The 27602-nt window shown below is 32.8% G+C and overlaps 1 protein-coding gene across 4 annotated transcripts in view; it reads left to right on the top strand.

Moving 5' to 3' along the window:
* Positions 1 to 65: 65 nt before the first annotated feature.
* Positions 66 to 27602, top strand: part of LOC137932456 (uncharacterized) — a 78412-nt gene continuing 50875 nt past the window's right edge. For 3 of the 4 annotated variants that reach the window (XM_068776074.1, XM_068776075.1, XM_068776073.1), the window contains exons 1-2: positions 66 to 410; positions 1599 to 1732. In XM_068776074.1, the coding sequence (XP_068632175.1) occupies positions 311 to 410; positions 1599 to 1732 (234 nt within the window). In that variant the 5' untranslated portion in view covers positions 66 to 310. Of the gene's footprint in view, positions 411 to 1598; positions 1733 to 15424; positions 15530 to 27602 lie in introns of those variants that run through there. The other variant, XM_068776076.1, reaches the window with a different exon arrangement.

Genomic DNA, 27602 nt, shown 5'->3' with positions numbered 1-27602 from the left:
TTTATAAATTGTTGATTGAAGATGACAACATTCAATCAGAAAAATGGCGTTCTGTACAGCTGTGGGTTGCGCAATTTACATGTAAATGTGCACGAAAATCTTAATAAAATTTAATATTTTATGTGTAATAATTATTCTAGACTTGTAAAATGCTGTTTGTGTTAAAGTAATAGTGTTATCATTGTATAGTGTTGTGTTATCGTTCATTAGTGCAATCCTGTCATGAACCGTGTATTTTTTGTGTTTTGTGATGTATTAAAATGATAAATAATGAAACGAAAAATCATGTGGCTGCCTAAATAATGTAACAATGATGGGTATATTGTGGGTGATATTATTTTCTGCGTCGTCGGGGTTGCATTTAATACAAGGGTTACCTGTGAGGCAAACGCCGCAAGTCTACCTACACGGTTAGTAGCCAAATTTACATGTTTTTTAATAGTTTATCGTTGTATTGACATTGTAACAAGCCGAAACACGTAACAACTTATATTTTTCTTTGCGATAATAAATTATAGTTAAATTTCCGAGTTATTAAACGAATAACGGAATTAATAAAGAAATTTAATGTCGGTCGGTCGAAAATTACAACTTGGACATGACAAACTTTAGTACTAAGCTCACGGCATTACTATACCCCCAAAATAAAAAAAGAATACCTTTTATTCGCATTTTTAAATACTTTTATTACAACAATATAGCATTAACTTTTTACTAAATATACTATCACTAATAAATATTCAATTGATAACAAAGTTTTCATCAATTTCTGTTCAATTTTTTTTTAAATTTTCAATAGATGCCAGGCTTTTTATACTTATACAGATACTTATTACATACAGTCAGTCATATAGCATTATGACTCTACTGTGGTTGACATCTCCTAACATGGATTTAACCCTAAAACTAGGAAGAAAAACTTGAAAAAAAAACCTACTTTAATTATGCACATGAAATACAATTTTAAAAAGTATTCATTTGTTTATTTAATTTTTAATACCCTTATTTACTATCACTTTTTTACTCCAATTTTGATTTTTATTATTTTATGTATGGTTATTTGTTGTACTGTATATTTATTATAACATTAAAAAAATTACAACATGGTTTGTGATTTCTAAAATATTATAACAAAAAATAATAGAAATTATAAATCACATATTTAATATGTAACTCTAACAACCATAGACAGAAATTATTAATGGAACTTATAGGTTGCTCATTATATTATTTAATTCAATTAATGAGTATGGCATGGCTATAAAAATATATATTATATTTCATTAAAATATATATCATAATAATAAGGAAGATATTTGTATATATAATTTATGAAACCAAATTTTGAGCATTTAATAATTTTTTCATGAAATTTTTTTGTGCTAAGATTCTTTATATAATAAATTTACATAAAAAACCATTTTTAATAAAGACGACTCTTGGTGCAGGCCTCTTCCAACCAGTTCTATGTGGAAATTTATATTTCAAATTTTACAATAAATATGATTTTTAGTATATCTTGTTTATATGGGCTTTATTGTTTGTGTGTCATTTATAAAATAAATGTTGTAGCAAAGATTTTTTATATTTGTTTGCAGATCCAAATGAGGCTGCAGTCCTTGAAGGATGGAGCTCTCAAGGGCTGTATATACTGCCAGCGCTGGCGCTGGTAGTCACTGCTGTAGGATTGCTGTTTGGATGCACCTGGTGCTATAAGCACAAAGACTGCAAGGTAGGAAGATATATATATATAAGAAATAATATTGACAAGAGTTAGATATATCTCACATTTCAGAGGTCTGTTATACCATATAACCCAATTTTAAATAATTATTCTCATGGTGTCTGAATTATACAATTACTAATGAACATAATTATCTGTGGAAGTCAGAATTGTGCACATGATGTAAGGTTAATAAGAAACCAATTAGCTCACCATAATATTAATAAACATATTTATTAATTATATATGTTAGTCTTTAATAACAACTAATTTCTGTTGACATGGTTATAAACCTATAAATTGGTTACATTTGCATCAATGTAGTTGTTTTAAAACATAGTCACTCCAAATGAAAATTAGCATATATGTATTGTAATCATAAGATTATGTCATTAATCATGATATAAATTTTCTTTTGATTATCTTTAATAACTAAAACTGAATACTAAAAGTTAGTTAATTCTTGTGTTTTGTTTATGTATTTATAATAATGTGTCTGAATATTTTATAGGTTGTGTAAAGTTTTTTTTTTGTTTATGTACTATTTTTGGGTATAGCAAATAAATGTACTTTGTGTAAAAATTATATGTACAATGTTTGTCTGAAAAGGGTATATGAAATTATTATTGAATGGTACAATGTTTTCAATTTATGTTCCAAATTTATATTGTCAGCACATTATTGTATTTAAACTTAAATTTGTTTTCTGTATTTACAATTTAAATTAATTTTTAGTTAAATATCTAAAGTAATCTTTACTACAAGCTGTTACAAAAGAAATCTGTGTAGTGAAAATGAATATTAATTATTTTTAAATTTTTGTAGGAAATGCTTCACTAATAAGTTATTAATTACTTTATTTTTAAAATAACCTACTTTTCAAGCCTGCTAATGGATTTAAGCCGCTTTCGAAAATTGCTGAAGGAACATTAAATAATTAATAGTAGAGCCTAGTGGAGTTTTTATAAAAATCCTTTGTGCGAGGAATTTCTACAGCTCTTTTGTTTTAAATGGTTTTTGACTTAAAAGGACTCGCTTCTCGTATATTTCGATGGTTTAAAATTTTTAAATGCGGAATAATATTTATTTTAATTATGTTTACGTCGTTCTCTCCAATTCTGACCGTTACCTTTCATTAGATTCCGTTGTATGTTTTCCACGTGTATTTGGTCGCATACTGGAGCCAAGTGTGGTGCTGATCTAATCGGCACACCATATTTGGCTGCATACGCTGGAGTGCAACAATGTTAGGTGGATTGAAGATATAGTGAAGGTGGCGGGAGTCGCTAGATACGGGTAGCGCAGGACCGGTCATCGTGGCGACTTATCGAAGCCTTTATTGATGATGACACTTCCTCTTCCGCTCTTAACTTTGCTGGTGATCATTAATCTTTCCAGATTGTCACTCGTCGACTTGACAATATGTCCAAAATACTCAGTATTTGTTTGTACCGGACGGTAGAGATCATAGTTTTGATTGTAAATTGACATAGAAGCACTACTTCTCGAGTCAATCGTGGTGTCCAGCTAATAAGTAGCATTCTCCTATGTATCATATCTCAACTGCTTTAACGAAATGTCTGCCAAATTTAGGGCCCACGTCTGAACACAATATAAAAAAACCTAAGAAGAAACCGAATACCGACAGATTTAGATTTTTAAACGCGATTGTTTTAAAAAGTAATAAACAGTTCGTGGGTAGGGTGGTGCCGTTGGAATTACTGACCGTGCGGATGTCTTAGTACGAGGTTGCAGTGCTCGAGAGATTATTCTTGAAATTTTAAGAAAAATAGCTCTTCGGGTAGAAGATCCTTTTTTTTAAATTCAATTTGTTCACAAACTGAAAAAAAGAATAATAAAAAAGATTTTGTATAATGATGGAGCGTTTTCGCAATTTGAATCCCATTGGAGCGGTGAGGCTCATTTTCACTTAAAAGACCGCGTCAAGAAGCAAGACTACCAACTGGTCTCCAAGAATCTACAACCCTAGACTGAAACATTCAAGACCATGAATGAAAAGAAATTGGATTTTTTTTTCGAAAATGCTGTAAGCAAGGCGACGAATGGATTTTTTTTATGCCTAACCAGCGCGTTCAACCATCGTACTCACCATACACGGGGTTCCAACAGGACGGTATGACTGCACACACGAACAGAGCTGCGATGAATTCTTTTCGGGAAGCTTTTCTCCGAAAAACTGATCAGTCGCATTGGCGATATCTTAAATACTATAGTTCAGCCTCAGAGGTCACCCGACTGATTCTGAATCCAATGGTTTTTTTCATGGCTCAAAGAGAGAGTTATAATAATCCCCGAAATCTTGTGAATAATTGTAAAAATATAGTCGTCGAGAAATCAGCTCAATCGAGTCAAGATTACTGCAGCGTGTAGCGCGAAACATAAGACTCCACTTTAAACACCGCGTGCAACTCGACGATAGACATATGGCATACTCTTTAAAAAAATGAATTCCGCAAAAGTTGAAAATATATATCTGCCAGACACCTGTATATAAACATATACCATACGTATAACGTAAATCTTTTTAAAAATACTTAAACGAATTTTTCCTTCGTCCAAACTTTTCTACAAAAAAAAATTAAGCCAATTAATCAATTACCGACAATAATTTTAAATTCAGTTCGTTCGATTTTCATTTTATAATTAATTTATAATTGAAATGTACATGTTTTTTTTTCTATCTGTATTTAATTTTTGTTATTTGTATTTTTTCGTAAAAAAATTTTTTACACATTCAATTCATGTAAAATATTTTTATATAATGTTAAAACAAAGCGTTCTGTTAATGAGAACTAAATCAAATTATTATAGTGATTATAAAAAGATAACGTTTTAAAAATTTTCCAAAGAGATGTATAGTCTTGCATTATCGGCAGTTAACAGATGCAATAATCAACGCTAGTTTGGTTTAACTTTCTCAAACTATGAGTTAAGCAGGCGTTTAGTAGTGAGATTTACTCTGAGAGGTTATAATATCTCTTTAATATAAAATTCAATTGAATCCGTGTCGTGTTTTAAAATGTGTACTGTCGTCATTTCTGCTATAGGACGTTCACCGTTGAACTTAAGTTTCGCTAATTTTTAATGTGACCGGGGTGAAGCGGCCTGTATACAGCATCTTCCGACTACCCTGATAAAGTGACGACCTGACTGTCCAACTTGTAGGCGAACATCCTACGCTACTTGTTCGTTGTTTCCAATTCAGAACCTATGTTCTATAACTGGTTGAAATAGTAAATCTTAAGAGTCTATTTAGAATCTAGTATTACTTTATATCAGGCTACAAAAGAAGGTCAAATAAGTTGCAATATTATTATACCTCTCCACAAACAAGTACATTGCAAATACAGCGAATGTGACGTGTGAATGACGTCAGCACGGTTACAAATTGATCTATTCGGCAATTTACCTTGAACCGGTGAGCAAATAAAGGGCAAAAGCGCAATATAAAATGGATAAGCTTCATCCGAAATAGCATTTTAGATTTAAATAGTTTATAACATCACATCCTTTGATAATACGCAAGAATAGCAGAGAATACCATTCATACATGATCCTTCCTGTCAGTCTGTGATTACTGTTTACTTATCGGCTGTTTTGGCAGACTTCACACCGACAAATACTATACAAAAACTTTATTTTTTGATTGCGTAAACAAAAAATATTTTCTTATATTGTATTTAATTTTAATCACATTATTGCATTAATAATAATATTATTTAATTTTGACTTTAACACTAACACGTATTTTTCTGGTTTTGGTTGACGTCTTGTGCTAGGGACAATTTTTTGTTAATTTATTCAGCTGTTTGTACAGGAAACTACGACTACCTACTGTATTTATAATTGATGATATCAAGAAATATTCGATAAACTATTTACAGACAAAATAACTTTTTCACGTGAGGATGTTATTTTATTCTTCGTACTGAATATAATGCTACGAATTTTTAGATATTTAAAATATTATATTTGTATGTTTAGGTATGTATGATTGTTTATTATACGATCCCATTTAGTGTATAATAATTATACATCTTTTTTAGATTTTGCTATTACAGACACGAAAACATTTTTTGACGTTTTTTTTGAAGCCTATTAATTTAGTAACTTTTGTATAAAATTTGACATTTTAATTTTATTTATTTCAACATTATCATTATTTTGGCTTCGGTCGTCTACTGCTAAACACACTTAGTAAATGAAAATAATTAATTAATTTAATTAAAATTGTTAGTCCGCGATGATATATAAATCGACTTTTTTGCTTTACGTGGGGGCAATTACTAGCATAGTTGCCATTGCGGGGGCAAAATCGTGGTATGTACGACTTGCACCGAAACATTCTCAATATTCGTCAGTCATCGTTATGCGGTAGAGCCACGGAAATGTACTGGCGGTAAGAGTTACCTTAGACAATTAAAAATGATCTTTTTCGTTCATTTAAAAAAAGTAACCGAAAATATTGTCGCCATGATTATAGCCATAGGATGTCCACTGTTGGACATAAGCATCCCCCTTATAAGTTTTCAACAGGACCGTACGAAAATGTAATTAATTATATTTTATTGATAGAGATTTTACATACATGTGACTCATAATTCAACATCTAACCGAAATCGGGTAATAGGGCAGGAGGTGGCTAAACCAAAAATTAAATAATAACTTTTTAACACAGTGATTTATAGGACTGTAAATCGTAATAGGCTGTAGCTGTAAATTATAAATAATCAATATATAGCAGGTAAATACGAATTCAAAAATGAATGTAGTTTCGTATTTTGTTCATTAATTCAAATAATGATCTATAACTCCGCCGGCGAGGAAGAATTTACACTGTTGTTTGTTTAGGAAAACAGGGAGAGTTGAATGCTTTCCGGAATGAACTCATCCGCCTTGGCTAATGTTTGGATTGTGAGCCTCTAGCAAAAATATAACGTACGTGTTCTCAGAAAACCTAACCATAGTTGTATAATATATTAATATACACGTACAATGTGCCATACGAGATGATCTATTAGGCATATTTTTTTTTTTACTATTTGTGTTAAATTTTCACAAAGCCTTGTGTGTCGCCTGAGATACACGTAAATATAAAATTGTATTGTAAACTTTTTTTTATTCAAATAAAGAGGATTATAAGTCAGCATCTTGCGTATGCACCCGGTTAAAACAATTAGTTACATCTGATGTTTACAAAAACAGTTGTACGTGTAAACAACAGACGCACCTGATGGCAAGCGACGCTGAGCAACTGTAAACAACGGAAGTGGAAAAAAAAAACAACATAAAGACGCATCCGAGACCGCTTCGGGTTACCTTACTGCGACAGATTACCGAGTGTTTGCATAAATGAGATCATTTTTGCATAGGTTTCTTCTCGTTGTTTTTAATATTTTTTATACTGGGTGTATTATTCTACGCTATAGTATCAGAGAATCATTTATTCATAAGATCATTTAATATGACCGACCACTTGGGTGCGTCATAGGAAAAATGCCAGAAGAGCGTTTGAGTAGAACCTTTTCTTCAACTTCAAGCTTCAAGAGTTCCAAACTCGTCCTGCTCTGATAAAAGCCTACAACAAACTCTGACGAGTTTTTTTTTTGTAGTTACTTTTACAGTATTCACAGTGATCAATTCATTCTCAAGCTCTACGAACAACTTCACACTATTGTAACATTTTTAAAAAGTTTTGTTTAATGAAGTTCTTAAATTTATCACGAGATAAATTAATTACAGAGACAATACAAGGGAGTGTATTGTAATATAGTAAATAGGTTTTAAAATTTGATTTGCCGTCAAAAGAGTTACTATTTTTATGAAGAAGAAAAAGTGGCAAGAGTTTGTATAAATTTATGACCTGATATTAGAAACGGAACGAGCCGAAGTTTGGTTCTATCAAGTTTGAATACTGAACAAATTCTAAAAGATCCATCGCCATTATTTCAACCGTACGACATTCACTAACAAATAATTAACAGAGGTCTTTACTGTCACGTATGCCACAAAAATAGTTTCGATTTTACAATGTTGACACCCACACTTGTGTTGAACTATTTAAATTTTATGCAGCGCTTCTTCACGAGTGATTTCACGACAAAATGCTGGCAGGAGAAGCATGTGTGCAAAGTATTTGTTAATCAATTTGTAAAAAGAGTTACGAGTTAATTAAAATTGTATTGTTAGTTAAAAACTATATTGTTACCCTGATGATTATAAAAATTAGGTAATTTTGATCGATTTAAAAACTATTCAAGATTGTATCATATGCAGATGAGACAAGAAACGGGCTTAACTACATCGTAGTGAAGAAAGACGTGTTTACATTAACCAGTTGAACTAGTCCCTTCGGAAACTTCGGCGAATTTTTAATTACTTTTAAAAATTAATGTCCCCAATTGAGAGACGTGGTATGTTGAGAATGAGTCACAATTTTAATATCGCGAATGTTTTATAAAAGACTTCAGTTTACGATATAAAGCGGCAATCCCTGCCCTCACTACTGTTTTAGCATTGTATGATATTAGATTGTACGCTTTATTAATCCAATACCTACGGTGCCTTACAATTAGAAAGACAGTTATAATTGAGGTCTACACTATGGATCCTAGATTATCTCTCAAGAATAGTGACCAAGTGTAACTTTTTTACTAAAAGTTCAAAGGATTAACTAACAATATTGTACTATCAACACAGATCTGATAATCATATGCATATTTGTTAAGAGTTATTTTTGGTTAACAAATTATGGATGCGGCTTTTTAATTAGGTGATTCGAGAAATAACAATAATTCAGATACAAAACATGAAAACATAATAATTTATAGTATTGTTTGTTATCAAAATACCTACAGAAATTACAGCGTTGTTTATTTACTCATTAATTATTTACTTTACTTTATATATATATATAGAATGTTGGCTACAATTAATTTATAGTACAATAAATTTTACTGAGAGCTGTATAATATTGTCTTTTGTTTATTATTCAGTTATTAACGTTTACATATAAGCTAATATAATGATCATGGATATAAACGCCTACATAAGGCAAACTTTTAATTTTGTACTTTATCATATAAAAATAATGTAAGCCTATACTAAGTATTATTAATGTCCTATTTGAAATGAATAGATGAAAGCTAGTGTATACTAAGCGTTTACAAGATTTATATTTGAATGGAAATAAATTTATAAATAATATATTATTTATTAGCCTAATGGGTTCAGGCGTTACTTTGCGGAAATCCATCCTAAGTAAGAAAAGGACTAATATATAGCTACTTCCGCTATGTCATTAGTCGTGCCATAAAGTGCACCGCCTGCCAGTCCGCTGATAAATACGCATGCGACAAACAATGCGACTACCACCGTTAAATCACTCAACACGTGTTTCACCTCTCCACGGGGCATCCTCAGGAGTAATGTTACACCGATTAGTGCCAAACACAGAGTGACTCTGAGTGAGTCGCATGCGCATTTATCAGCGAGCGGTGCACTTTATTGCACTACTACTACGGCGTTGGTGGAAGTAGCTATATGTTGGTCCTTTTCTTACTTAATGTATTACTTTAATTTTATAAAGATAAGTAATTTATTTTTTATTATTATTGTAAGTAAATGCGTTAAAATTGATTTATTCATTTTTTTTTAATTTAGGCAATTATTCCAATATAGATAAAACTAAACAAAAAAAAAAATACATTCGATTCACAACATTCTATACACAGAAAGTATCAATACCGAAATATATATTTTTCAATATAAACATGTTTTCCATAACAAGCCTCTCACAGCCTTGTAATGTTCTCACAGTTGGGATATAGCCCCTATTGTGGTAATGTACACAATAAAAATGCGAAATGCAATTGTTTTTTTTTAATGTTGTAGGCTAGGATTGCATGAATACTTTTAGCTTATTTAAAAACTATGACTTTTAATTAATTTAAAAAAAAAACATTGACGCAAACAGTTTCCAGTTATTGAGCGAGGTACGGAACTTTTTAGATTGCAAGTACTTGGGAAATGCGTATCGGAGCGAGCCAGTTTGAGAGCGGACATTTTTTTAAACATTAAACGATCGTAATTAATGCTTTTGTTAACTTTGTTGGGTACTTTTGAAATATAACATGTTCGATTTGTTTCGAGTGTCCGTTATTAAAAAATATATATTATGTAAGTATATTATTAATGACATTCTAATTTCAAATGTGTACAGTCATCGTCATCAATATATCAGCTGATATATGCCTTTAGAAAGGCATAGGGCTCCCACAAAGATGGCTACGATGTCTTGCGCTGCACGCATTCAGAAACTTTCCGCGAACTTAATTATGTCGTCGGTCCAACTGGTAGTAATAATAATAATCTTTAAATTAATATTTAATGGAATCAGGCGTTATTTTGCGGAAGTCCATCCTAAGTAAAAAAAAGGACTAATATTTAGCCACTTCCGCACATGCAGTGGTAGTCGTGCAACAAAGTGCACAGCCCGCCAGCCCGCTGATAAATGCGTATGCGGCAAACAATGCGAATTAAACAACTGCCACCGTTAAATCACTCAACATGTGTTTCACCCCTCCACGGGGCATCTTCAGGAGTTATGTTACACCGATTAGTGCCAAACACAGAGTCAACCTGACTGTGACTATTAGTCCTTTTCTTACTATAAATTAATGTCAACAATCTTTGTTTCAACCCAAAGATATCTTAGGGGAACGAAAGATATCAAGGGGAAAGGCCTACCCAAAGATATAAATAATCTATTAAGGGCAATGGTGATCGTATATGTGGTATTATGGTACTCAGTAGTACGAGCAATGGCAATCCTATTCCGCGACCTATGATCTTAAGTCTTAGTCCTCTACCACTGCGCTTCCATTGAAAAAAAGAGTTTAACTTCAGAAACAGATTAGAACAAAGATTACTACTTCATATCATACGTTCAACGTAATATATTAATATTTATATGATTTATTATTTTTTACATGAAAATTAAAGTCGGAAACGAACACACGATATTATACAATACTTATACTAATACGTGTGAACAGTAATTAGTTTGAAACAGCTTATAAATCTTATGCGAAACTACCGAAGAAACAAATGACAGTAATAAATTAAGTTATTAACGAAATTTGCATGGCACATTTTCCAGTCTAGTAACTCTAACACCAATTGGATATCTCAAGAAAAACCCGGTGAAACTATCAAGGGCAGCTCTTTAGAAAATGTTAGCGTATTCTCGTTATGACACTTAAATTATTGTTGTTATTAATCATAAGCTAGTTAGAGACCACATGGTTTACAGTAATATTCAAAAGTGAATATATACTTTTGTGAGTTTTTTTTTGTTTTAACTCCTAGAAAACCAGCTTCTTCTTTCAAAATAATGACGTGTCCTCTGTATTTGCGATGTTTTTTTCTTTATTATTTCTGACGTTTAATTCACACGACTTATGCCGCATTGGATTCGAACCTTCTCAACCAAAGATCGTAAATTGAAGTTATCAGGATATCACTGAAAACGTGAGGCTTGGATATTTAGAATTCAGTAGGTATATTTCTTTCGCCGAGTAGAGATCGGCTGTGAATGGTCTTCACGAAATTCTTCCAGTTGGACAGTTAGAGGACAGCTAGTTATTTATAAAATGTCAAAATCGCTTATCGGAGGCCATTTCCGCCTAAGTTATTCTTCCAAATGTCAATCTGTTTTCTTTAAATACAGTGTTTCTTTTATTTAACTTAATCATATGATTGATATGAGCCCAAGAAGTTTATATGTGATCCCCCTCACTCACGATGTCAATAAATTAAATTCAAAATTTAAATTTATCGCCGTCATAAATATTTATTTTGGCCACGACCGGTGTCAACAAGCAACGGCGCACCTCTCAGATCCTCTGGCACCGTACGTACTTCATCTCTATATATTAATTATTTATTGACTCTGAGGATTGCATCGATGTACATCGATGCTCATTTTGTAACAAAAAGCCTTGAAGCTTATACATCTATTTCCTGTAACCATATATAAAATGATCACTGAAATATGTTACGTTTTTTTTTTTAATTGAAAAGCGACAGGCAACATCTGCCAGTGCTAAGCCTGCAGAGACAGGTAGTAAACATTAATTATTTTGATATTTAGTAATACTAATTTTGAACACACTATTTTTTATTATATTCTCATTACATTATTTATTTCTACTGAACAATTTGATATATGAAAAGAGCAATTTTAGTTGATGAACACCGTACTACACATTAACTGACATTAAATGAGCGATATATTCTCACTTTAATACCAATCACGTTGTATATTTGTTATGTATGAGTGGCAATGAAATACTAAAATGATTGTAATTATTATGCAATATAAGTACTTATCTAGAGGATCCTTAACAATTAAGATTACCATTAGATGTTTTTTAAAATGGGTATAAATGAAAATCAACAGCACAAGATTCGATAACGGCTTTTGCGCTTAGCCATATATATATAAGTATAATATATATATAACTATTATAAGATTTATTTTACAAATTACTGTCGTAATTCGTGAGGCCCGTAAGCGCTAGACCTTCGTTATTTTATATAAAAAAAGTTTCTCCGCATAGCTTATAACACAAGCGATGGCCGAACCCGAAGTTTGATTACGATAGATTGACGATGGAATTGCCAAAACTTTCTTATTGAAAAATATTATCTAATAGTCTTCCTAATAGCGTATAAATAATTTAAAATGTATTTAGGTACTACACTGAATAAATAATTGTTAATGTAAAAATAATGATTAGGTCATGGAATTTGGTAGATTAGACCTTGCGAAGACGCAGGATGCAGATTTCTTTTAACCGGCCCTTTTGGAAATATATGGGGTGGTCAATGTCCAACAGTGAACGTTGAAATTATGATAATGCTCACGGGCACTCACGCTATCAAGGAAATTCTTGCAAAACATGCACTTAAATGGTAATCGAATCTTTATATTTCTATGGATTTAATTGTAATAAAAAGCGAAGTAGTTATTTAAACTTCAATGCAGTTCAAATGATATCAAATATACAAGTGTTCGCCTGTATGGAGTGTATGCTCCAATCGATGTGCGAGTGTCGAACGTCGAGCGCGGTAGTGTTGCATATGTAATCAGCGGACGGCGGGGTCGTTAACCCGCGATGGTATCGCGCCCCACGTGGATCTGTCACATACATCATCGCTCATTTATGTGACCCTAGTTTCGTACTATTTGACCCCGTATAGAATTGAATGTTCCTTGATTATTTACATCTCTTTTTTACGAATCTTCACGTGTATAGATAGCCTTAACAAAGGTAATAAATTATAAATAAGGCTGCCAATACAAATTTATCTTGTCGTTTTATTTAAAAAGTCAGATGTAATATCTTTGTTTAATTTTTTTATTTAGAATTTTTTATAATAACGTTGATTAGTAAAAATGGATAGCAAGAAAGAAGGCCAGTAAAGGAGTGACAGCTCTGACGTCAAATGTCAAAAGTCAATCATCATTTCAACTGATAAACGCTTACTGCAAATCATATAAAAGCCTCCCCCTAAAATCACTGCAAATAGTCAAAAGTCAATATGACATAAAAATTGTAGCAAGAATATGATTTTATGATTCTTTAAATCATGTCGTATAATGTTTTTGGTATTTTTTTCGGTGTGACATAATTAAATAAATAAAGAAACATCTTTACATTATTTGTTAACGTATGTTATTGTAAGTAAAAATATTCGTTTATACAGTTCAGTGTTGTTTGCCCGCGGAAAGTTTATTGCGCTATGATTAATTTTAAATATTTTTAACTCTGGTAAAATAATACTATTTATAAGCACCACAGGTGGGATGATTGCCAAATGTAATTTGGTCCACCTGAGCCAGTCAAAACATAAAAATATTTCGATGATCTTACTTCAGTAGAATCTGATAAATTACGTCGCATTACCATTTGAGACGGCGAAGCTAGCAATTGCTTCTACAGGGTGATGGTTATATGTATAAAAGCTTTAAAAGGATGAATACATATGTAGCTCATTTGTTAGTAAAAAGCCATAAATTTTTCACATCTATTTCCAATCAACCTGTATAAAGTATCACTCAGATATATGTTTCATTAATTTATTTTTTCTACCAGAATGCGACGGGTCAATAATATTCGTAGTCTGCATAGAGAGATAGTACAAAATAATTTATTTTAATCTGTAGTAGTCCGAATTTCGAAAACGCTTTTTCGTACTTTATTACAATAACATTATTTACTATTTTAGAAAGCATTGATTTTTGGATAAAGTGAACTGACTGACATATTACATATATACAGCATACATATTGACAGCAATTAGGCTATACATTTATCCCTTTTGCACCTGGAACAATTCACTTTCTAAATATACTTTATTATCTATATATAGTGTGTGTTATTTAACCCCGATGGCAGTGTGTGCCTGGTGAGTACATATGTACTAATTAGTCCATAATATCGTTAATTCATGAGTCAGAGCAGATGGGGCAGCCTGGGGTAGTTACTCATCGCGACACCAACCACTTGGCAGCGCAACCACATTCTCTTCTTCGACGTGATGCATGTACGCACGCGGATCGAATGTCGTTTTAATGGATTTTAATTTTGTAATAACTTTCCTGTAACGAGTAATAATTTTTTACATTGCATATTCATTGTTCCTGTTGCAATATGTCCTCATTTGTTAAAGTTTTTCACTTTTAAAATTATATGAAATAATACAATGCGCATATATACTATGAAATCGCATTGAACTATAAATATATACACACACATATATATATACACATACGTATTTAAATGAACTTTAACAACATATATGTGTACCACATCGTGGATGTGTAAAAACAACAGGCGTATTATATTTTTGTACTCTGATTATGTCTATTAATGTGCCTATAGTCAGACGTGTTTTTTTTTTATTTCAACTTATAAAATTGTAACTTAAATCAATAAATGTATACAGTGAATAGATTCCATTAATAAAATAATGTATTGACGATAAAACAAAAATATATATAAATAGAAAAATTTGAAAACGAACATCCGCAAACACTATAGTAAAATCATTTGAATGCGGAATCTATATTAGAACCACAGTATATGAGTACTTCTTATATATGTTTAAAAGAAACTGCTCCCAAGAGTGAGTTTGTGGTTTTACCCGAGTCCATTGGAAATACCACTTGTTCGATCCACAGAGCCACGATGTCAAAGATTAAGATCGTCCAAATGATCGCCGACCATCGTAAGATGGCACTTTAAGTTGAAGAAGAATTGTGTTTTCGCTTCAAGTTAGGCCAAGAAAAAGAACAGTTCGACTATATTGATTATCACGTGGTGTCCAATATGGTGTCCTCTTTTAACCAATTCGACCAATGCTTTGTTATTGTGTAGTAGTAATATATATAGGTGATATATGTGGGGTTGCTCACAAGTATATAAAAGTCGAGTTAATACGGCGTCTGTTTACGTCATGAGACATGAAACCATATGTTTTTAAAGAAGCAAACAGCGTAATTAGATTAGATAAGAAATAGTTTTAACGTTGTTGGAATATCTATTAAGGACGTGTACGAAGTCATATTTACTTTGTTTTTACGAGAGCAAAGTGCTAGATCAGTCTACTTTGCTTCCGTGTGAAAGAAACTTAATGAATTATTCTAATTACCGTATAAAGGATAATTGTGAAATTGAACATAAAAGAAAAAATAAGTTTCTTGTGGGTTGTTCTCAGGTAAGAGTTTTAAACTTACTTAACCATTTTAAGTTGATGGATGCCATATTAATTTGCGCTCTTTTGGCATTATTTTTATATCGTTCAAAATCATCATAAATGTTATAAAATAAAATTATGTAAATGAAGAAATTAATTGTATTAATACTATATTACGACTGGGCGTCATCGTAGACATCTTTGGGATCTATTCCTTTCTGTAGGCGTCTATCGGCTTACATGTTGATGACGATGACTTTCATGTTCAAAATTAGAATGTCAGTTATAACAGTATTGTATTTATAATAGAAGCTCAACACAATCTTTTTTTTTTTTTTAAATCCACGGTGTCATCGTCAAAACAATTCGTCCACGATATTTTTTAAAAGTACCCACCAAGTTATTATTCTTTTATATCGTTTACAAATGCTCACCTTAAATGTTTAATAACAAAATTATTTGTATGAAGAAATTAATTATAATATTACTATATTATATACGGCATGGTTGCACAAACTTATTAAGACTAGAGGCCACTCGGGCAAATCATGAACTGATGGCGGGCTGGCCGCCAGAAGTATAGGTAATAATTTTTTTTTGGTTTTATTCTGGAATAGAATTCAATATTTTTCGAATGTCCGAGAGTATTATTATTGCTGTAGGCGGGCCACCAGTGTTCGACCGGCGTGCCGCGGTCTGTGCATCCATGATATACGGCATAGTCAACGTCGCGAGATGTCGCTGGATGCGGGCAGGGCTAGGCCGCTCGTCGTGGCAATCTTTGGGGCCTTGCAGTGGCCTTCAGCTGACATGAAGATGATGAAATAAATTATGTATCTCTGGCTCCGAACAAATATTCACGGATGCCCAGCTCTGAAGTCAAATCTCATCTCGATGCATCTGTTAAAACAATTACAGTAGACATTCCTATATCCGATAGTTTTTTTGCTAAGGTCTAATAGAAACTTCATTGAACAGATATACAGCTGCAAACTAACATTAACATTAAAAACTATATTCTTATTCAATCATAAGAAAATGTTACTAACTCCCTAATGTTAAAATGTTTTATACTAAAAAGAGTGAATAAACGTATAGAAATAATGAAGAGTTGACTGTATTAAAGATAATAAAACAGTATTTCTAGAATATCCTTCTATAGACACAGGTCTATTTACAGACTTATCTCCATAGTCCTAATAAGGAAAACTGAATCACATATCTCGATAAGATCGTCTTGCAATTCAAATAACACAACGGGCTATCTATATCTCCCTTACTGTGACAGGTGCAAGGGTTTATGTTTTTAACTATATAGCCAATACTTATATTCCAGCTACGTTTTTATATTTTTTATTTTTTGATTTTATATTTTTTAAGTAAATTAGTCAGAGATATGACTATATAATTATTAATAAAATCTTAGCCGTAATTTTATACCAAGTTGAAACATTTATAACATTAAATTTATTACACGTGTTTCAGTTTAATTAAAACTTTTTTGACATATAAAAAAATACCAAAAGAAGCAAATGCTACTTGTTTTAACAGATGAGACGTAATGCTCTAAGAAGCCGAAATTAGCCGATTGTCTCTTTCCTAATGTCGATGTGCAATATATATCGCCGGGTACCTATATCTTGTACCGTAGTATTTAGTAAAACGACAGAAAAACGTTTAGACGTTAATTTCACCCGAGTACTGATTAAGATGGACCGACGACACAGCCGAGGTCGCGGAAAGTAGCTGGAGGCAGTGCAAGGCCTGTCGTCGTGGTGATCTTTAGTGGAGACCTATGCCTTCTAGTGAGATTCGATCATTTGACATAATGATGATGATGAAATTGTTTTAATATAAAACATTACATAATATTACCGAATAAAGAAAAAATGGAGAAATTAAAGTAGCTTTGGACTAATATATAGCTACTTCCGCTATGTAGTAGTAGTCGTGCAATAAAGTGCACCGTCCGCCAACAATGGGAATTACACAACCACCACCGTTAAATCACTCAACACATGTTTCACCCCTCCACGGGGCATCCTCAGGAGTAATGTTACACCAATTAGTGCCAAACACTCGGTGTTTGCCGCATGCGCATTTAACAGCGGGCTTGGGGGCGTTGCATTTTATTGCACGACAACTGCTACATAGCGAAATTAGCTATATATTAGTCTTTTTTTTACTTAGGATGGACTTCCGCAAAGAAACGCCTGAATCCATTAAATTTTTAAAGTAGCTTTCATAATTTTTTAATTCGAATATTAAATAGTTTCTATTATTCACAAAGATTAATAAATAAGGATGCAAACATGACTGGAACATGTTTAAATTAGCTAACAATGGTCTCCTTATTAGATGTGTCAATGAACATTGCATTAATATTTGGCTCCGTTCAACGGAAAGAATGGAATGCGTGAATGAATATGTGAATGGTATGCCAACGATGTCTGATTAGCTGATAAACGAATTGCGTTGTGTTTAATTGATGCGTACGCAAGTGAATTATCATCTCATTATCCTTGTTTATTTATTTAATTTTTGAAAAGATTCTCTGACATTACACAAATTATTTCTAATATAAGTTACATGCTTAGGTCACGTTCTGGTGTGTTCTGTGAAGGTATTTTTAATATAAAAGTTTAATACTATTACTGTAACAATGTTTTTTTACATCTACGTGCACGATAGCACTTAGTCATGAAGAAGTAACGAGATATATATTTCGGAGTGAAAAATACTATATTTTAATTAAAAGCAGATTCTCTCTGTCAATCTCTGCTGTCGGTCCTTTGAATGAAACAATGTATCAAAAGGAAAATTTGTATTCATTGTGTAAGTGAAATGTCCGATCACTGTACTTTACTATATATTACTGTACTTTACTATACTTTACTTTTCACATAAATTAAGCTAAGCCTCAAGATGCACATTTAAATTGGTACATGATTGATTCATAATTCATCAATCAACAATTACATCAATCACATCAATTCTGATCCGCCAGCCACAAGCTAGACTAGTCAGTGAAGTAATTTTGAATATTCACCAAAAATTCCATAGTAATAGTGAAAAGAATGTGCATAAGAAACTTCTTCATACATTTAATGGAATCAGGAGTTATTTTGCGGAAGTCCATCCTAAGTAAGGCACACAGGAGCCAAGAGCAAAGCTACTCGTTGACAGGAACGGACATTTGGAGTTCTCACAATGCTTAACTAATAATTAAAATTAATTTGGAAAGCATATTTACTAAAAGTGAAAAAGTACATCCTTAGCAATAAACAGTATAGCTTTCTCAACGCCGTTTATGATACATAATTCTTACAAAAATTTCAAAGAAAAATAAGAGAACTCTGTTTATACCATAGAAGTAAATAAGCTTACTTATACAAGATAGTAAGAGCTTACTTATACAAGTAGAAACTATTTGCAACCTAAAGCCCATTATATACAGTTTTCTGAATATATACGGGGTGATTGGTTATATATGTAACAGCTTCAATAGAGAATGCATAGCTAATTTGTGAACAAAAAGCTTTTATAGTGATTACTCTGAAATATGTAACATTTTTTTTAATTAAAATACGACACGTTTAAAACTTCTACCAGTATAAAATCTACCAGAAATAGATGGTAAAAAATTATTAATTTTAATATGGGGTAATTTGATATTTATATAAGTGCGGTCGTCTACTGCTACTATAATTACGCCATATATTATTTCTAAAGTCACTGATTTTTGAATAACTGACATCAAATAACCTATACATTTGCCGCCTTTAAAGTTTTTAAACATATTACCAATCACACTCTATATAAGAATAGTTCGTATATCCGGTAGGATAGCAGAGTTTAAATATAATTTAAATATATATTCTGTGTAGTACTCCGAATATGACCGTCACCTTGCGACATGACGCATTGTTTGTTTGTTCCCTGGGCTATATCCGCACCTCTCCGCACGTCAACACGTATTTTGCATGACAAGACGACTCAAAAAATTACACTTTCAAATATCTGTATATGTCCTTTTTTCGTACTAATCGATTCTTGGGTGCAGCGGCAAGACATTTTCCATGTCGTTTCTTGAAATTCAAATTTACAATATTTTTATTCAAGTATTTATAACATTGTACACTTTTAACATTGTACGTAGTAAACTACCACCGACTTGTAATGCTGATCCGCTAAGAAGAGCCGCACAGATACTCAACAGCTGCTCTTTTTAAATTTTTTTTATGTTCTCAGTGAGATAGTTATAAGGTAACAACTGTAACTAATTTTATATTTCTAAGCTTCTAAGTTTGTACTTTCTTACTGCCTTTTGTTATTGTCTATCTCCAATAAAGTAAATAAATAAATAAATGAAACGACAATGTTTGTATAGGTAAATTGTGATATCAATCAAGTAAATGAGTAAATAAATAAAATCGTTGAATGCTGTAAGAAGATTTATTTAATAATATACATCTATTTTTAGATTTGAAACAAGGTAAAGTTTCTTGCCAAAGTAAAAATCTTGTGGAATGTAATTATATATGTCTCATTACTGAAGGTCGAATCTATCTTTTCCAAACTGTCCATGGAAGCTCCAGAGATAAACTTAATTATGTCAGCAAGTAGAATACCGCCCACGAGGACTTTCGCCCTCGTGCCCACTGCCCACACGCAATTTATCGAAGTTATCTGTTTATCGTCAATATAAGTTAAGATTCATTGATAACACTCTTTTAATATAATATCGTCATAAGAATTCTTAATATAAACTTTATTAAATAAAACATTAATTTGTTAATACAATTTGTTTACTGTATAATATAGCACAATTTTCACGCGTATATGGTCTTTCTAGTGAACAGGTAGTAATTTGTTAAGTAACACATCAGCGTGTAAAATTAAATAAACCATAATTCGTACACTCTACTCTTAAACTTAATTGTAAAGATATGTGGTTTGTATTCGCATGTCTAATTCATTTTTACTCCATCTGTTTTACACCAACGCATTTTGCAAATCGCACTTTGGAAACAGTATAATTCAGGTAAAAAAAGTTAAGAATGGAATTCACATACTGTTCGTAACCTCTTCGTGTCTTATCACTTTGGTTATTTAACACATGAGAAAACAATTTTGCTCAACATGTGATATCTTTTTAATTTTTTTTTATCTATACCAAAATTTATACGTAAATTATACATTGCCTGTGCTTAATAATTCTATAATTACGTATTTTGACAGCAATTAAAAAATACGGCGAAAAATACCTCACCCAGTTTTCTTTTGGATTTCCATAGAGCAAAACAGTGACAGCCAGCCTTCAACTGACAACGCAAAGTATAAATGGATATTAATTTTCCTTCATAATCAATGACCCGCCCCTGAATACACCCAAGCCATTAGCCTACCGACCCTATTAGCGAAATTGGAATATGACATTTCTTTGCGGGAATTGCGTTTAATATTTTTATGTAGAAGTCGCTTAATAGGCAGTAGTTAGTTTGAAATATAACTAAAAATAAATATTTATTAGAACTGTCATTCTCACGCTGTTATAACATCTGATGGTAATTGAAAATTTTAAACGTACTATAAGGCTTTGATGCTGTTATAATAAAACCATAACTATATTAATTTATTCAAGATTTTTCTTTATTTATGAAAATGGACAAATTAAATTAGCTCATAATAGTTACAACAATAAGTAACTTCTACACCAGACCAGTAGCAGACGCTCTGCCGATCTCTGAGGTGTGGTGTCCTATGTCCAAAATATCTATATCCTGACGTGAAACGTGACGATATTGGCGAAAAATGTTAACTTTATACCTACTCCACGTGGCTAATGTCAAGATCTCATTATTGGCATGTAAGTAAGATCACGTCATTGCTATATGACGCACGTTGTCAGTTCACTCAGTCACGGTTAAATTTAATAAATACAACAACAAGACGATAACATACATAAACTTGTATAATGAGATAACGATTTGACATATTACACTTATTATACTGTATTGCGTGACAGTTGAGTGATCGCGGTACAAGGGGACAGGTGGGATTGGCAATCCAGTGCAACAAGGTACGGGGTCGTACTTTAACAGACGACATCTGTTTCTAAAACGATTGTATCCCTACATTACTCCAACCTGCTGGAAATAAACTAACAGATAGTGTTTTGCTTATATGTTTTTTTTCCTTTCTCGTTATGACCCATACGTGACTACTTGATGAAAACTTATTCCAACGAAAGAAGACCGATTTTTCAGGGGGTAAGAAGGTGATGTTGGTTTGGTTCATATCGCGAAATTCAGTTGAACGACACAACTACTGGTGTTGTTTAATAGAGATACTACAGGTGTTTAATCTCCTGAATTTATTCTATTTTTAATAGCCTTCCTTTTTTGGGACCTCTTGTTCCGCCCCGCATAGGGACGTTACAAATCGGGTAAATAATTTGTTTCACTCTATACTTTAATTTCTTTTCTCCCTTTATCCTTCACGATCTCTAATTTATTCTTATTTTAAAAATAGTAATAATAGGTAGTTTGCTACTTGTTGCAAAGCTGCAAGATGAGGTCGGATTGCAGGTGCCGCTGACTCACGCCCATATAAACTGACAACGACCGCTGTCTGCATTACCGACGTAATTAATACTCGGGCACTCGTCAAATGACTCATACTCCCGTACGACGATCATTCGCGCCGAATTGATATGTGATAAAATTAAGCCTCAGTTTGTAAATACTTTGTTGTCTAAGTTAAAAAGTTCAAATGCTCATATGTTGTCATTGACAAAAGTAATATTGACATTTTAAACTTCACCAGGTTTGAGGTGGTATAGCGCACATAGCGCTTGACATACACTAAGCTCGAAAGCTCCCTTAAGGACACGACAGCCTAGACTCTAAAGTTGAGATATTCTACCGGATTTGTGCCTATTCATAGTCCGTCATATTTTTTCTCTTTCTTGTTGTTCTTTGATAACTATAGGTGATATTTCTGATGTATAATTATGTTTAGTACATTTCAATTTTTATTCTATTTTAATGCACGGCGTAATTTATTGAGGATATTTATATTTATTATTAGGATCTATGTTCCAAAGACATTGGCGTCTGTGCCTCTGTTTTTACTATTACGTTTAATATTACCAACTTGTTTGCTCTCGTTTTTATATGTTAATATTCAAGTAAAAAAGTACGTATATTAATCTGTTTCAATAACGCTCCTATAACGTGTATGTTTATTTAAGTTATCAATTAATGTAGGTTAGATATCAGCTGATTTAAAAAAAAAACATCACGTCTGTCTGTCATCTTATTATCTAATAGGTGGTCATCCGATCGTGTCTACACCCCACACCATTGAAACTTTGTATTATTTTGTAGAGCACATTTTTTTGTTTTGTTACTATTATTATTCTTTCAAATGTACTCTTTACATAGGGTATTGAGCGATAATAATGCAATAGTACTGACGTTGATTTTTCTAACATATTTGAATAATTTCAAAGAAATATAATAATTACCGTAAATATGTTGGGAACTAAATAAATAATATGTAAAAATAAGATGTGGAAATGAATAGGTCAGCTGGTAGGAAAAACGATCACCTCTTCACAAAGACACTATTGACGCATACTATTGACTTTGAGCTGAACCAGATCATGCCTCTATTACGTAATGAGGCTTTGCACTTCGGACCCACTTTAGATCGCTTCACATCGGGTGATCTGTGTCCATTTTAGCTAATATCGTGGTTCGTCTATATAATTACCAGAAGCAAAAATAATTTTGTATACCTAAGACTCGTCTTTACCGAGTTAGCAAATCTTTCTGTGGGCTATATACTCTCTTTTACAAAAAGACTCCAGGCAATGTTCAGAAAACTCTTTTTGCTAGTTACAACCACTGTTAATGATTTTTATAGAAGATAGTACACCTTGGGAATGATGCGTTCGCCTCCGAGCTATTTTATTATTTATGGTTTTTCGTATTATATTAAAAAAAGTTTTTTTGCCTGTTTTTATCAGGCCTGAAGTGTACATTACATCATACAAACAGGTGAAAGATTCAACTTGACGTCAATAATAGATGTAATCCTTCGTATCTCGAATTAGAAATATTTGCTGTTGTTTCTAAATACAATAAAGATTCAAGTCCATTTTTGTTATGGAACCACACTTTACATCGCAGCTATCTGAATAATGAATATTAAAATTAGCTTGGTTGAAACATAACGCCTTCCACGTGCTTGTACAAATACACGCCCAACGTACTTTGAAGCCCTAAATTAAATCCCTAGACCACGTCTGGGATAGTGAAACTAGTTCGCCAATTCATAAAATTTGCAGTAATGTAAACCTTATGCGGTTAATAATAAGGTCACTCCAGCCGCACATCCGCAGTGGTGTTGCTGGCAATGCAGTTGGCGCTATGGCGCTTCGTTTTGGCAAGCGGCCCGCGCCGCAGTTGACAAGCTTGAAACGAGTTCATCTCTCGACACCTTTGTATCGCCTCTCCAACGCGGACATTGAAACAATACTCGTTGTTGATCCACCGATGTACACGTAAATTAAAATGTTTACTAATTCATTTTGGCCGATATAAAGTAATAGCGTCTAGTTACATATTCTATTTTGTTATGCAATAATAGTCGAATATTTTTTTATTATTTAACGGTAATTCTTAACGCTGGCTGCTAGCCGCTTTTAACATAGACTAGTTAGTCTATATGAAAAAACCCATAGGTAACCCAACAAAAAAACCCAAAGATGATAAACGATGATCATTTGTTTTGGTTTTGTAGAGAAAACTAATTTTTTTTCATTCATCATCACAGATAGTGCTGACGATTTGACTGTATAACACTTAGAAACAAAATAAAAAAAGTCACTATATTAACATTATACATTTTTATATTTATTAAAAATTCTAAGAAGTAATTATGTTCTTCTTTTGTTTGAGCGCACCACAAATTACACAACGCACGTATAAGTAAACTATTCTGTAAAGATCTTGAATATGCCTAGCCTTTTATTAAGGCTTGTTAGTTATAATAAAATTTAACCGTTTTAAATGGACTGAATAATGAACGATCGAACGTTATTTTTTAGCTGACGTTAATTTGTGAACATAAATGAAAAAAGCACTTCATCATCACCACCATTATTTTAGATGAAGGACGTCCACTGCTAGTTCTAGGCCTCTCAATAAGACCAGTTAGATGTGTTGTGCGTTCTACGTTAGATTTAATATACGTAAAGCTTAGAATTTTAATTGAGGGAATTTAAAAACCACAAAACATTTTACAAATGTATCTTAATTTTTTTTCCTTATAAACGTAGCAAAATAACCACGATGACAACATTTATTTTTCATTAACATCTCGTTGAGTCACGGATGGCGGGGTATGCCGTTTTAAAAAAAAAACACCTAGCGCTCCAACCAGTTGTGCGGAGTATAATAACGTTCTTTATTTACGTTGTAGGAGTAACCTTCGCCGGCGGCATTGTTCGCGAGTGTCGCGCCTCCAGCTTTAATAAACAGATCGAGCGGCGAGATAGCGCGCGTACACAACCAAACACCACGCGATAGCTTATCGCGGTTTTAACAGGCTATAAGATGCTAATTATAGCAGACAAATTCGTCCGCCCGTATTTTTATTTATACCAAGTAACGAGACATTCACTTGAGGGCAGGGAAGTTTTTGAAACACAAAATCAGCATCGCGAATTTATGCTTATCGGGTGAATATTTAACATAAACTGAGTATTTAGACTAAATAGAGCACCTCATAAATCAAAGTAATTTACATAGAATTACCTTATTTTATGGTAATTAAAGTTGGATAAAAATAATGTTGGATACCTGTTTACATCTCTTACTTTTCTATTCCTAGTCATCTTTAGAACTAGCTGAAGGCCGCGTCCCTGAAAAAGCTCTATTGTTTTGTTTCTTATTTTTCTTTATATCGTACATTCTATTGTTTTAATGGTTATTAAACTGAGGCGAAAAATAATTATTTATTTGGATCTGGTTTACATTGCTGCCCAGGTGATAGTTGGAGGTTCCGCCAGTACAAGGGGCAGGCCATTGACAGCCTTTAGTCTAAAATACTTTTTTTTTACCATATAGTAATAGTTACGACGTCTGTTTTAAATTTTATTAAAGTACCAGGGTGAATCAAAAAGTTCTTAGAAGTGCATATATATGAAATCTTTTTGGATCAAGTTCGATATTCAAAGTAAAGAGCGTCTATCACACTATATTTATGCAGACTGTCACTTGTTTTTGTCAGTTCGTTCGCATGTAATAAATTTTTTTGTGCAACGAGTTGCTAAAAAGTCAAAATTATGGATAAAAGTGAGATACGTGCGGTGATAAAATATCTCATTTTGAAAAAAATGTCTACGAAGGAAATTTTTTTTGGACATTCAGCAGACATTAGGGGGTGATGCTGTATCCTATTCTACGGTTGCGTACTGGGTGGCTGAATTTAAAAGAGGTAGATCAAGCTGTAAAGATGACCCGCGTTCTGGGCGGCCTTCAACCTCCGTTACAGAAGAAAATGTCAAAAAGGTTGAGAATCTGGTTTTGGAAGACAGAAGAATGACTATAAAACATATAGCTGAGATCCTAAAGATATCTTTTGGTAGCGTTCAATTCATTTTAATTGATTCACTGGGGTTCAAAAAAGTGTCTGCAAGATGGGTGCCACGAATGTTAACCGACGAAAACAAAAAGCGACGTTTGGAAATTTCCAAGCGTAATCTCGAAATGTTCCAGCGTGATTCGGATAATTTTTGCCGTCGTCTTGTCACCATGGATGAAACGTGGGTCCACCATTTTGATCCTGAAACTAAAAGACAAAGCATGTCTTGGAAACGACCATCCTCTCCATCCATTAAGAAATTTCGAGTTGCTCCTACCGCTGGCAAAGTTATGGCCTCTGTGTTCTGGGATAGTGAAGGAATCCTTTTTATTGATTACATGCCAAAAGGCCAGACGATTACTGGACCCTATTATGCAAATTTAATCCCGAAAGTGCGTGAAGCGATTAAAGAAAAACGTCGTGGAAAACTGTCGTTGGGCGTGTTGTTCCTTCAAGATAACGCTCCTGCTCATCGATCGGAAGTTGCGCTCAACGCAATCCGCTGCGCTGGCTTCAATCTCCTTGACCACCCACCATATTCTCCGGACTTAGCCCCAAGTGATTTTCACTTATTTCCAAAATTAAAAAAGACGATAATGACGCGGTTATAGCTGCCGTAGAGGACTTTTTCGAGAGTCAAGAAAATAATTTTTTTCACAAGGAATAAGGAAGTTAGAAACGCGTTATTCTAAATGCATTGCATTGGAGTGAGATTATGTAGAAAAATAAAATATTATTATTTAAATCTTTGCATTTTTTAATATTGATTCCAAGAATTTTTTGATTCACCCTCGTAACTAGTTAGTATCTATTATTAAAATATAAAAGAAGGCAGCTACATAACGATAATGACACATTTAATCATATTTTTTAATGATATATGTATAAACTTCGTCTTTCATTTTAGCAGTCAAGCAGGTAGTGAGTTTAGTAGAATATAACTTGCGTAAGGTATAAAACCAATTATCTAATTGAACTTCTTTTCATTTTACTTTATAGAAATATATCTTACAATGATAGAACCACCGTTTACTGTTGAGGGGACTACATCAATGCGTTTTATGTATGTAGTGCGTTCGAGACTTGTTTTGTTGTACGCATTCTTTGCTACAAAAGGACCGTCTTCACATTAACGTTGGGGTAGGTCGCGGCAGAGAAACGTTACGCACCGCACTCGTGCCGGCTATATTGTTACCTTTTTAAATTTGTTTTACAGTTACTAATATCACTGGCTGTAAATATAAATAGCTTGATAATAAGAGAAGCTGAAGAAAATATTTAACGCGAACTCTATGAAGCAGAATGATACCTTTTTTTTCCTTCTTGGACCTTTCTCTCAATAACCACCACCCCAGATATCTTCATATCTACTCCTAAAATGTTTCTTGTTTCTCTTAAGGTTTATCTGTCGTCAATCTTAACTTATATACCTAGTACC

Source organism: Battus philenor, unplaced genomic scaffold, assembly GCF_028537555.1.
Source record: "Battus philenor isolate CCGP_79_NKW_IND1 unplaced genomic scaffold, ilBatPhil1.0.hap1 SCAF_9, whole genome shotgun sequence".
Lineage (NCBI taxonomy): Eukaryota > Metazoa > Arthropoda > Insecta > Lepidoptera > Papilionidae > Battus > Battus philenor.
The sequence above is the reverse complement of the archived record's forward strand: the minus strand, read 5'-3'. Positions and strand labels throughout refer to the sequence as shown.